Source organism: Alexandromys fortis, unplaced genomic scaffold (assembly GCF_014885135.2).
Source record: "Alexandromys fortis isolate MF-2015 unplaced genomic scaffold, M_Fortis_MF-2015_v1.1 scaffold_52, whole genome shotgun sequence".
NCBI classification, from domain to species: domain Eukaryota; kingdom Metazoa; phylum Chordata; class Mammalia; order Rodentia; family Cricetidae; genus Alexandromys; species Alexandromys fortis.
Genome location: NW_026067929.1, coordinates 4,064,870 through 4,077,369, shown reverse-complemented (window position 1 = coordinate 4,077,369; position 12,500 = coordinate 4,064,870). Strand labels below are relative to the sequence as shown.

Here is a 12,500-nt window from a genome sequence, read left to right as displayed (position 1 = left end):
ATCACTGTGCTAAGACACCATGAACAAAAACAACTTTAGAAGGACACTTCCAAGTCACAGTCCATCCTCAGGAACTCAAACAGTGTGGGAATCTGGAGTCAGGAACTGGTGCAGAGGTCATGGGGGGGGGGGTGTTGCTTACTGGCCTATTCCCCATGGCTTGCTCAGCCTGCTTTCTTATAGAACCCAGGATGACCAGTCCAGGGATAGTACCACCCACAATGCATCCTTCCTAATCAATCACTGATTAAGAAAATGCCCTACAGTTGGATCTTATGAGGAAGATCCAACTTATTTTCTCATGTGAGGGTCTCTTCTTTCAAATGACTCTAGTTTTTGAAATTAGTACAAAACAATCAAGTATTTTATGTTTCATTTCTTCTTGATTTCCGTCTGTATCAGCATGTTGTGTCATCGTGTACAGGCGTTTAGGATCTTGACTATAACATGTGTGTTGTATTGAGGCTGTGGCCATCCTGTCTTGTCGATGTCATTCTAACACTGTGGTAGAGAGCCACATTCCAACAAAGAGTAGTGGACGCTTCACTTCTAGAAGAATGGAAAACTCTAGGCAATGAAGAGCAGGTAGAACCTTCCTTTAGGTCGGGCCTGCTTTGTGTCAATCTCTCTGGTTCGGAAATGACCTCACATTAATTGCATCCACTCTCGTGGGTCATCAGATACCTGCTTGTGATCCCTTCTCTCCCAGGAGTTATAGCCTGGGTTCTGGGCTCATGGCTGCACTCACTGGTGGTGTAGTCTGTACAGTGCTGCTTCACCTTCGCGGTATCATTTTAATTGACGTCCAGGGTAATTGGGACAGTTCAGCGTGTGAGCCATCCTGTTGTGACAAATGCCTAACGAGACATAACTTAAGGAAGGAATTATTCCAAGGACATGCCATCGTGGCAAGAAAGATGGAGGTGGGAGTCGGTGCTTTGGGGGTGGACTGGAGAGAACGCTACTTTCCTGTTTTCATTCTGAGACCACAGCTCGTGGGGGAGTGTGACCCACGTTCAAGGTGGCTCTCCCATTCCCGCTTGGTATCTCTAAGAATGTCCTCACAGACATGCCTGAAGATTTATGACCTTGGTTAAGCTAAATCTCAGCCATGAAAATCACACTCACAGATTACCGAATATTTTATTGAAATGGAATAATATAGCAGCATTTAATATGTTATTCATAAAGATGAAGCTCTTCATGTTGGGGTTGGAGTTGTCGCTTGTTTGGGGGTGGGGTGGTAGGCACGTGGCTTTCTATAGACAGTACCAAGATCTCATCATATATATCCCTGAGCTGTCGGTTACCTTAAGCTGCGGCATCTGAAATGACTATAATTAATTAAAATGAACATATACATGTCTTTCAAAGATTTTATAAGACAATTAAGATATCTAAATAATCTTATGTTCATATACTAAAAATCACATAAATAATAAATATTGTAGCAAATAAAATATATAACTAAAATCAATATCTGAGCCATTTGAAACCTATGGCTTCAGGACAATACTTTTAGTTACTTCCATGGATTGTAGTCTGCCTCCGCTGGATGGTGCTGGTCTAGAGGGCCTGTGCATTTCCAACTCCTCAATGAGTAAGGCTTGGCGGGGTCCGCCATTGTTGCTTCTTGACCACATCCATCTCTCCATTTCCATGAAGAACTCTGCTCTCGTAGCTTGATAATCAAACTCTACTCCTAGAGTATACTTTCATTCTATTTCAGCTTGTCTTCCTAGTGAAAAGGCTCAACCTTGTTTCCAGTCACTCTTCCCATAGCTTGTTCAGTGACTTGTTTGTCCTAAGACATGAACCTATTTTCCTGTGGAGGAGGTTGGGAAAGCAAGGCTTGAGTTTCCCGGACCATTTCTCACGTCTAGGATTGTTTGCAAAGATTTTGAAATATTTCTTTCCCCAGTAGTCGAGTTGAAATTAAACTTACTCTCTTTCTTATGACACTGCAAACTTTACCTTTTTAAACCATTTCCTTTTTACTTTGTCTTTCCCTTCATTCTTTTTCCTAATGGCAAAGATGGTTGACAAGAAAATTACTCTTTGTTGTTATAATGACGGTTCCCCTGAAGGGTTCGTTTCCTATGCACCCTCAGATTTATGCCTGGTCTTCCATGCTGTCATTGATCATTACCCAAAGCCAATGTTGGGGGTTGTTTCTACTGTGTATTAATCTCAGCCATGAAGAATTCCACTGTTGTCACTAACAGGCATGTCATGGAAGTTTCTGGATATATTCTCTATATCTTCAGGCTGCCACCCTCTTCTCTTGCTCTTTGAAATGTTCATCTCATATATAATTATTTAAATGTGTTTACATACCTGCCTTGTTTTTCTAGCATAAGAATGGTTATGCCACTGTGTCTGCCTGGGTATGCCTGCAGTACTATTGTGAGTGGTTCCCTTATCAATATAATTTGACCTGTTATGTCTTCTGACTGATTTTGTCTTGACTTCTTTATCAGATGTGACAGCAGATACATCTACTTAATTTTTCTTCAACCTTATTGGTATATTAACTTACAACCTCTGCTATTGAGTTTGCATGTGTCTTTGCCAGGGAAGTGTGTTTCTTGGAGACTAGTTTTTCTTGAACTAATTCCTCTCGTGACTCTATTTCACTTGATAAATCTCCCAGTGACTCAAGGTATATATACATAAGAAAATGGCATACACATTAAACATGCACTGAAAACAAAGCCTAAAGAAATTTGTTGTAAAACAAATTCTGGATTTCTAAATATACCTATACCCTTATCGTTTATTAAATAAACTTTGCTGGTACTCAGGGCTTATGCCAAGAGGTCTGATGCTGGACTGATGGTTAGTCCTCATAAATTCAGGGGATTTCTCTTGCAATTCTTAATACTCATTCTTTGTCCTGTAGTCTTTCAATTTTAACTATGACATGTTGATGTGGGACACCCCTCTGTATGCTGTGAATAGGTTTTATTATCATTGGTTAATAAAGAAGTTGCTTTGGCCTATGGCAGGGCAGAATATAGTTAGGCAGGAAAGCCAAATTGAATACAGGGAGAAAGAACAAGGAATCAAGGGAGAAGCCAGCAGCTTCTGGAAAAGCAACATGTGAGGTAACAGGTCACAAGACTTGCAGTAAAAATATAGAATAATAAAAATGGGTTAGTTTGGCTTGCAAGAGCTAGTTAATAATAAGCCTGAGAAAATATGCCCAACAGTTTGTCATTAATATTAAGTCATTACTTGGAAACTGGAGGGTGGAAGAGAAGCCTTCAGTTACAATGTGTCGTGTAGACCTCACTACATCTATTTTTGGTTTGAAGTTTTATCTGCATAATATATATTTATGTAGTATATAGCATATGTATTATATATAGTATATGTATTATATATACTTATATTTCCATATGCTCAAAATATTTCTGCATTAATTTCAGTAACTATTCTATGTCTTCACCAAAAATGTTTACATTTGTTCTCTCGATCATAGCCCAGTGCTCTTCAAAGTTGTGGCTTGTCTGTTGAGTGGTTGTTTGGTTTAAGATGTTGGTTAAAGCTAACTGCTGTATCATGATTGAACAGAGGATGGAAAATTATATGAATAATATACAATACGTTAGATCCTAAGAGCCAGAAATAAGTCAGAGGAAATGGGGTTTTCCAGCACAATAGAGCATTGCATCCAGGAATGCCCAGCAGTTGAGACAGTGCACCCAAGACCTGTGTAAGCTCAAGTCAAACAAAATCCTAGTATGGAGGTTGTGCAGGGGAGAGATGGCAGGGAATCCCACCACTAGCTGAAGGGCTATTGGCATGTGATAGCTGTTAGGAGAGAGTCAATTTTCTTCAATGATGTGGACCCTGGTTCCATATCAACAATACTCCATACCCCACTGCCAAGAGAAGGTGGGCAACACAACTTGTATTCACTTGTATTCAGTGTGTTTAAAAATAAAAGAAGATCACTTCGATTTGGGTGGGTAGGTACATGAGGCTGAAGAGGGTGGATCTGGGGGTAGTTGGGGAAGAAGATGTGAATATGATCAAACATTGTGTGGAATGCTCAAAGAATTAATAAAAATATTATTTAAAGAAAAAACAAAATCTGTAATTGATTGAAATAAGGGACAAGATTAGTGGAAAGAAAAAAACACAAATAAAAGATTGGGACATGAAAGGACTGGAGAGGAGTGTCATAAAGTAAGTAAGCAAAGAACAGGGGTAAACATAACTACATAATAAAGAGAAATGTGCAAACAAAACTGTACAAACATCAGGATGATGTGAGCAAATCATACAAAGGGTTTTTTTTAAGATAAAATAAGGTCTATATAATGCTGTGTAGGAAATGGAGAAAAGTGGATGCATAAGAGGCAAAAATAAAATTTAAATTAAGGTAAGTACAGGGAACTGGCATGGCTTCTCACCTACTGTGCTGCCATCTTCAAGGTCACTAGAAGAGGGTAAGGCGATGACAGGGTGTGGGGAGCCAAAAGCGAGGATGGGGGCTCAGTCAAGCTAGAAAAAGGCTGCAAGGATATGGAATTGAGCTTCATTGTGTCTCGGGACCATCCTCTAATAATCCTGACAATTTCACAAGTGACAGGTAAAATTTCACAAATTTTACTAACACCATACACATTATTATGTAGCCAGTTCATTGAGAAAATGTTCAATGAAGATATTTCAGATTTACATTTTAACTAAAGTCAAGCTAGTATATGTGTGTACATGAGTTTTCTCTTTAAATGTAAATAGTCTTATTATCTAAGGACTTCCATGAAGATAAAAAGTGTAGATAAAAAATCGTCATGTCACTGGATGCCCATAAGGAGAGACAGCAGAACTCTGGACCATAGACCAACATTTATCTGTTTGCTTACCATCTTTCGCTCAAATGCTAAGATCCCATTGGCTGGAACGCTGGGTACAGGGTATGGAAAAAGAAAAAAAAAAACATGTGCTGAATGTTTTTCATCGTTGGTGGCTTACTGGAATCAAATTATTAAAGTCCTATTAAAGTTTGGTACTTTATACAATTTTGTAAGAATTTTAAATACCAATGAAGTTGACTCCAGTGTTGTTATTAACGTTGGCAGGCTTCTCACAGTGTTAATTCATAAACAAAATAAATATCAATAGAAAGGGGTCTTAGCTTAACTACTGAGTGTGTTCTAGTTTACCCATCCGTATTACACACGGTACTCGGGCGTCACGTTCACAATGCATTCCCTGTCAGTCTTGTGATGGACTCTCACCTGCCCTGTCCCTCACTGCCTCACACATTGATTAGAAGATTCTGCTTTACCCCAATGATTCTTACTATTTGAGCCATGTCATTTACCAAGGGTAGCCGGTGACTTCTTCCCGACTCCTGACTTGAGCTGACATCCCGTGCCACTGTGATGTCCCCAAGCAGAGTACTGACTTGAGCTTACATCCCCGCCCCCAACCCTGCTGTTGCTCTTAGATCCCACTGCAGAATAGGATGCTCTGTTGCTCCCAGGGAAGCTGACAGCTCCATCTGCCAGTGTCCTTTGGGAGTCTCCGAGATTTGTGACTGAGATTTCTGAATGCAAGTCACCCCTTGTCCCTGAAGCTCCCATCATGCCCTGCCTGGGTCTCCATGCTGCGTTTATTGATGCTTTCTATCGCCCTGGGCAGGGGGAAGCACGATCACCAAGGCTGACTGAATTTTTCACAAGAACACGAACTCTGGTCACCGAGCCAGAAAGTTTTGTTATAGAAAAAGGCTCTATCAACATGGTCTTTCATATTTATGTTTGTGAGTCATGGATTTTTTGAATGGACATTGTCGCCCATTTTCTAGTGCACACAGACATATTCCATTCCGTCTTCCATATAAGCTGGATTTTTTCCAAAACTAATATATTTAACCAGCTAACTCAAAGTAAAATTGTTGTTGTTACTAACACCGTACACATTATTATATAGCCAGTTCATTGAGAAAATGTTCAATGAAGATATTTCAGATTTACATTTTAACTAAAGTCAAGCTAGCATACGAGTGTACACAAGTTTTCTCTTTAAATGTAAATAGTCTTATTATCTAAGGACTTCCATGAAGATAAAAAGTGTAAAGTATTTTCTGTTCTGTCTTTTATACTTGTTCGTTTGAAACTCCTTCCAGACAAAACTTTCTGGTTTTATTTCTGCTTTTTTTTTTTTGACTAATACACATTTTTATTGTTCACCATATTGCTACTCTGTGAAAAATGTCAGATTATCTACTTAAGATACATCAATGTGAGGTATTTAAAAGATGGGAAATGGGTCAGTTGGGAGTGTTTGCCTAACGTTTCTAAGGCTGGCAGTAGAGAAAATAGTTTTTAAAAAAAGAAAGAAAGTTAAACAAAGACAGAATGATTGAAAGAAAAAACAAAGAAACAACTAAGCAATGAAATAGAGAAATTGAGAGAAGGAAAATGAGAAATGAAGGGAAAGAACAGAAAAGAGAAGAGAGAAAGATATATAAGATGTAGACAGGAAGGAAGAGATAGGGTAGGAAAGAAATGCAAGGTCCTATCTTTAATTTACATTTCTATTTACAATGTAGTGCTGTGAACAGAATACTTTCTTCAATTCACTACATTCTAATGTAATATAAATCCATTAATGTAAGAAAAGCATATTATATAATTTAGTTACTGAAATACCAATTTCCTTTTTTTGTTTTCTTTTTTTTTTAAATAACTTCTAAAGCTTATTCTGTGCTTGTAGAATGAGAATCACTATGATTTGCGACATGAAATCATGGTGAATTTATTCATTTTTTTGCATTTGAAATGACTACAGATATAGGTGATAGTTACTAGAGGTACTTCAAGACATCAGGATTTTGCAAGGCAATGAAAGTGGCCTTCAAGCTCCCATTCATCTCCCTGATGCAAGAGTTATTCATCCCCGTTAAGCCCCTGGTGTGTGAGCTAAAACCACAGGTTCTTAACCTGTGGATCACAACCCCACTGGCGGTCACATGACCCTTTCACGGGGGTCGCATACCAGATATCCTGCATATCAGATATTTACATTAAGAATCATAACAGTAGCAAAATTACTGTTATGAAGTAGGAAAGGAAAATTATTTTATGATTGGGCTCAGTGCAGTATGAGGAACGGTATTCAAGGTTCATAGCATTAGCAAGATGGAGAAACACCGAGCCTGCTCTGCGTCCCTAACGTCTATCTGCAAAGTCTGTGTGGTGTGGAGAACCCTCGCCACGGGAACCTGGGGCCCGGGAGATTTGGCTCAGTTCAGACATGAGTCAAGTTCAAATGCACAAAAATGACCTGTATTAGCGTTCCAAGTCACGAATCTCTTTGTGCCTGGGCAGCTGTCAGTTCACTGACATGAGGGACCCCCAGATTGTCCCTTTAGGATTTTTCTCTCCTGGCAATCTGCAACTGTTTTGATGGGCGATGAGGGGTAGCATGGCCCTCGTTCCTGGCCTTGCAACTGAAGAGACAAGGGGTAGATCAGCCACTCTCATCCCCATCTTAACTGGAGTATCACTGTCTGAACCCTTTGTCCAGAGTGGCCCACTGCAGAGGCCTCTGCATTGTTGAGAGATGCCCAGATGATCTCATGGGCTGGTGATCATGGCTGTGCGCTTTGTGCATACTCTGCTTCTCTGAGGATGGCTGTGCTCCCCACGAGCTTTATTTCCTTGCTGTCTTGTCTTTGCAGATTATGGCACCATCAAGAAAGTACGGGCTCCCCTGAGTCAGACCTCAGGCAGCTGTTTGCTGGAAGAAATCGAGCTTTTCCCAGAAAGGAGGAGGGAGCCCATCAGGAGCCTGCAAATCCTCCACAGCCAGAGCGTCCTGTTTGTGGGACTACAGGAACATGTAGCCAAGATCCCACTGAAGAGGTGCCACTTCCACCAAACACGCAGGTAAGGAATTCCCAGGCTAAGGGCCCCTGTGCCAAGAAGCCCGTCAAATCTCCTGCAGTCAGAAGTGTGTAGGAACTTACGTCTATATACGTCTTATGTTCCAGGATGCAGGGTCTTCATGAAAATAGGTTACTATGATACCAGTAAGCCCTGGTTGTCATTGGAGGAACCATGTGGGTAATAATTGTGAGCAGTCATAGGTATAAAAATAAATTATTTATGCCGGGCAGTGGTGGCACAGGCTTTTAATCCAAGTCCTAGGGAGTCACACACCTTTAATCCCAGCACTAGGGGGAATGTAAAATGGGAGGAGAGAGCCTTAGTCTGGTTAGTTTGCAGCCGCCCAGCCTTGGTAGAGGTATGACTTCTCTAGTGGCTTGGCTACCTTGCTTTTATAATACAGTATTGACCACAGTGAACTCTGAAGTTTAGTTTGGAGACATGCAGGCCCAGGTGCTTAGGAAATAGAAGGGGCTGCGAACTCCGTGAACTGTGTTTGCCATGGTGGAAACTGGCTATGTATTCTGGCGTCTGACACAGTACTGCTCTAGAGGGGCTTGGCAGCCTTGTTCATATCCAGCCCCCTAAGCAAGGCGTGCCTGAAGGTCTAAGCCAAGGTGACATTTTTACTGTACTTGCTTCTGAGTGCAGGTCATTCAGTTTCTATCCAGGGAGCCTGAGGCAGGAAGTTCATAGTATAGCTGTTGTAGATAATTTTCACCATGACTCCCAAAGTACTTCAGCCTCACTGTCTTGCCAAATACATGTGATTTTCTATAGAATCAACTGGAATGATATATGCATGGTGAAATCACAAGTCTTTGCATGTTCATATGTGGAAGGAAGGGTTTTATGTTTTTTTTCTTTTTATATGTAACTATTGCAAAATTATTCTATAAAATTAAATCCATAAGACATTCCTTGGTATCAGAGAGAGTTACAGAATATGATCGGGGTGCTCTTACTGAGAAACTGTGAGCCTTGTTAGTGGATGGTGGCACTTATTCACGACCCTCTGTTGTGTACGTCTGCTTTCTAACTTCAACCAATGGCTGTGAAACTTGTTCCTGTGTGTATTTCTGCGAGTCTACTCTGAGGCAGATGTCACGGCTTTCTGGGTGCTGATCATTTGCTGGATAACAGCGATGGTTGGGGGACAGCCCAGAGCAACAGCCTAGCCAAGTATGGCTGGAAGGATCCCAGTTTTCCAAATTTTGCTTTATTAGATCCAAGTTCTCCTGGGAATTTATTGGGGTCAGGACAGGATAACAGGCAGACAGCATGGCCCTGTGCCATGTGAGATGTTTCTGGCTCTAAATACGGAGTGTTGTTGCAAAGCGTGACAAATCCATTGCTTTCATTAAGCTTTCCTTCAATGAGTTTAGGTCATTTCAGCTCAATAAGCTAAATCCCGGGTCGGTGTGGCAGTGTGAATGTAATTGCCCCCATAGTCTCATGGGAGTGGCATGATTACCAGGTATGGCTTTGCTGGATTGGTCTTGTTGGAGGAAGTGTGTCACTGTGGGGTGGGCTTTGAGGTTTTCTGTGTTCAGGATACCACCCAATGTCTCAGTTGGCTTCCTGTTGCCTGCCACATGTAGGACACTCAGCTACATCTGCCTTCATGCCACCATGTTTCCTACTGTGATGATGATAGACTGAACATCTGAAACTATAAGCAAGCCACATCAATTAAGTGTTTTCTTTATAAGAGTTGCCTTGGTCATGGTGCCCCTTTACAGAAATAAAAACCCTAACTAAGACAGTCCTATTGCTACCAAGAGAGGTACGATGCCCACTGTCTTTCATGCCATGGTCCATCAACCCCATCTTGAATCCACAGAGGCTGGAACCACCAGGTGCAGATGCTAGGCGTGAACCATTATTGCTTCCTTCTAGGAGAATAAGGCCACGGGTGTGTCTTCATGGGCCCCCGCAGGAGAGGAGGCGCTCATGTTTCTCTCATAGCTGAATCCCCCCTCTGTTTATTTTTCGCTTGCTCAGGGTGAAACAGCCAGAGATCACAGCTCCATTGTGAGCAGTCACACTGGGCTTCTGTACACCGCAGTCGGTAGGCTTGTGCTTGGCTCTTAGTATTCCCTCTGAGAAGGGAAGTCTGATGCCCATGAACCAAGCATCCCTCTGTGTGTCTTCTGACGCGCGTCTTTCAGTGCCCTCTTCATATGGAGGGATGAGAAAGGCTCCCCAGTAAAAGCTCACAAGGAGACTCTATTTTGTAAACACTACATGCTTGGATTTTTAAAATGAATTATAGGAAAAATGGAATCTTTTTTAGAGAAACAATTTTAATTTTCTAGAAATATGCTTGATGAAGCACACTGATTAAGAATAAGCTAACAACAGGGTCATGTGATAATTTCTTTGCCAAATGCCATTCTATAGTAAAATATCAATAATTTGGTTTTGGAAATCAATTTCAAAAAAATGAAATTTTGTAATAGTTATAAAGGGGAAAGGAGTTTATGTAAATATGACACGTTTGAAGAGGAAAACTGTATCACAGAATTTTTATATTCTTCCTTTTGTTGGTTACCTGTTTTCCAAAGACAATTCGTACAGTTTTGCAGCAGTGTTTGTGTTTCTATCACATTTTCCTTGACTGTTGAGCCGACTCTGAAAGTCAAGTACCATTCCATTCTCATTGTTGAGATGAGGGTGAGGAAGTCTAGCTGTCAATGCCCTGCTTAAAGCCACACTGAGGTCAGGGCAGTCTGTATGCCCCCAGTGCAGGCTATGTTGACGATTTTCTCTTGGTGCAGAGAAGTCACGACAGTTAGGGTTCTCACGTGGGGCTGCTGGAATCCAGTCAGACTGTACAGGACAAGGAGCGTGGAACTTGTTAGCCATGATGTCAACTTCCTCAGTGTTGTGCTTGCCTTGGGCCAGATGAACCCAGCATGGACCCTTCCCAGAGCACTCCATGCTGAGTATCTGCTCTCTTGGGGTGATCATACATCCTTGGGGAGGCTGTCAGCACTGCTGATGGCTTGTCTTCATTGTAGCTCAAAAAAACAGCATGGTAGCATGGGCATTTCTTTAGAAAGTATTTTAGAAAAAAAATTAGTTTAGTCAAATTTTATAACAAATGTGAGTTAAAAATTTTGTTTTATTATTAGCTTGCTTAGATGCTGCCACTTAATAAATAGCATAATAGACAATCATGCAGATGATGGAACCAAACCCAGAACTTTGGAGTTGGTGTCATCTCTTTAGATATGCTTTTTTAAGCAATGGATGAGCACATTATATTTATATATTTCATGACATGAAGTGATATTTGCTGTTTTTGTTTTGAGGTGCCTGGGATCTAACATCCCTGCTGTAGGTCGGTGTTTGACAATACCTCATGAGTGCCACCTCCTGGGCACTTGATGTGCATTGCCAGTGTCACTATGTAACCTCTGAAGAAGGAAAAGTTCCCGATGGCATAGCGCAGGACGGAACTGGCAGGAAAGGCAGTGACTAAATGCCTGCCTGGGTTAGATTCCAATGCAAAATGGTAACCTGGCAGTCAGATGGTTGACAGACTCGGGCGTTGGACTGGGCGAGTTCCCATTTATCATGTCAGGAAGCAGAGATGACCACATGACTAGGCTTTCACAGCAGTATCTAGGAGTCAGGCTTTTATCCCCTCCCACCTCAGGAAGTCTTGCACTTCCTAAGATAGTTACAGCTCTTCAAACTCTCAGCAAACGAAAGCTTGGAAGGCTTAGTGGGAGGACACACACTGTTAAAGCCATTTTAAGACGTGTGCACTGACTAGATCTGCAGCTCAAGAAACTTTCTTTGCAAAAGGAAGGAAAATATTCTAAGTGCAAAACTTCTGTAGCAAGGAATGATAAGAAATCATCTTCACCCTGGTGTCACTAAGGCAATGGACCGAGCCAAGCTTGACAATGAATGGCCAGGTAAAATATATGAGCTGCTTTAGGATTTAGGAAGTTGATGACCTATACAACCAGCCAAGACTAGAAAAGAACATCAGCCCTTAGATGCAGTGTCGCACAGAAAGATGCCAAAGCATAGAGGGCCATGGACCAGTGCTACAGGACAGACAAGGTACCTGATGATCCAGGGGGCTTCCTGAGAAACTGAGCCATTAAAGAACCTGCAGCTGTTCTTTAAGTGAAGCAAGAGAGGAAGGCAGCACCTCATAGAACTCCAGAGGGGTAGGCAGAGAGATGGGGGCCAACTTCATGAGATCAGCCCTAGAATTCAGAGAAGAGGGACACAGGTAAGGGGATGGCTCTATATCTACTCCTGGAAAGCATTGTGTCCTGGGATCTGAATGTTGAGGCATCCTCCAGAAGCTTAAAAAAGGGAGTTGCTGCTGAACCATACGTTCAGCTGGTATGGGCTTATGAATGGTTACTGGGGTGCTGGAGTGAAAAGTTGTGTTTAAGTCAAACTCAGCAGAGGGCATATGACCTATAAGACTTTGATTAACTGGTTCCTGAGTTAAAGCAGTATTTTTTTTTCCTTTTTTTTTTTTATTTTATTGAGAATAAGAAAAAAAGGTTCCGCCTCCTCCCAGCCTCTCCCAGCCTCCCATTTCCCTCCCCCTCCCCC

At 41.6% G+C, this 12,500-nt stretch overlaps 1 protein-coding gene across 3 annotated transcripts in view; it reads left to right on the top strand.

The window, feature by feature from the left end:
- Sema5a (semaphorin 5A) overlaps positions 1-12,500 on the top strand; it is a 420,186-nt gene that overhangs the window by 331,742 nt on the left and 75,944 nt on the right. For all 3 annotated transcript variants that reach the window (XM_050144767.1, XM_050144769.1, XM_050144768.1), the window contains one exon: positions 7,703-7,910. In XM_050144767.1, the coding sequence (XP_050000724.1) occupies positions 7,703-7,910 (208 nt within the window). The remainder of the gene's footprint in view (positions 1-7,702; positions 7,911-12,500) is intronic.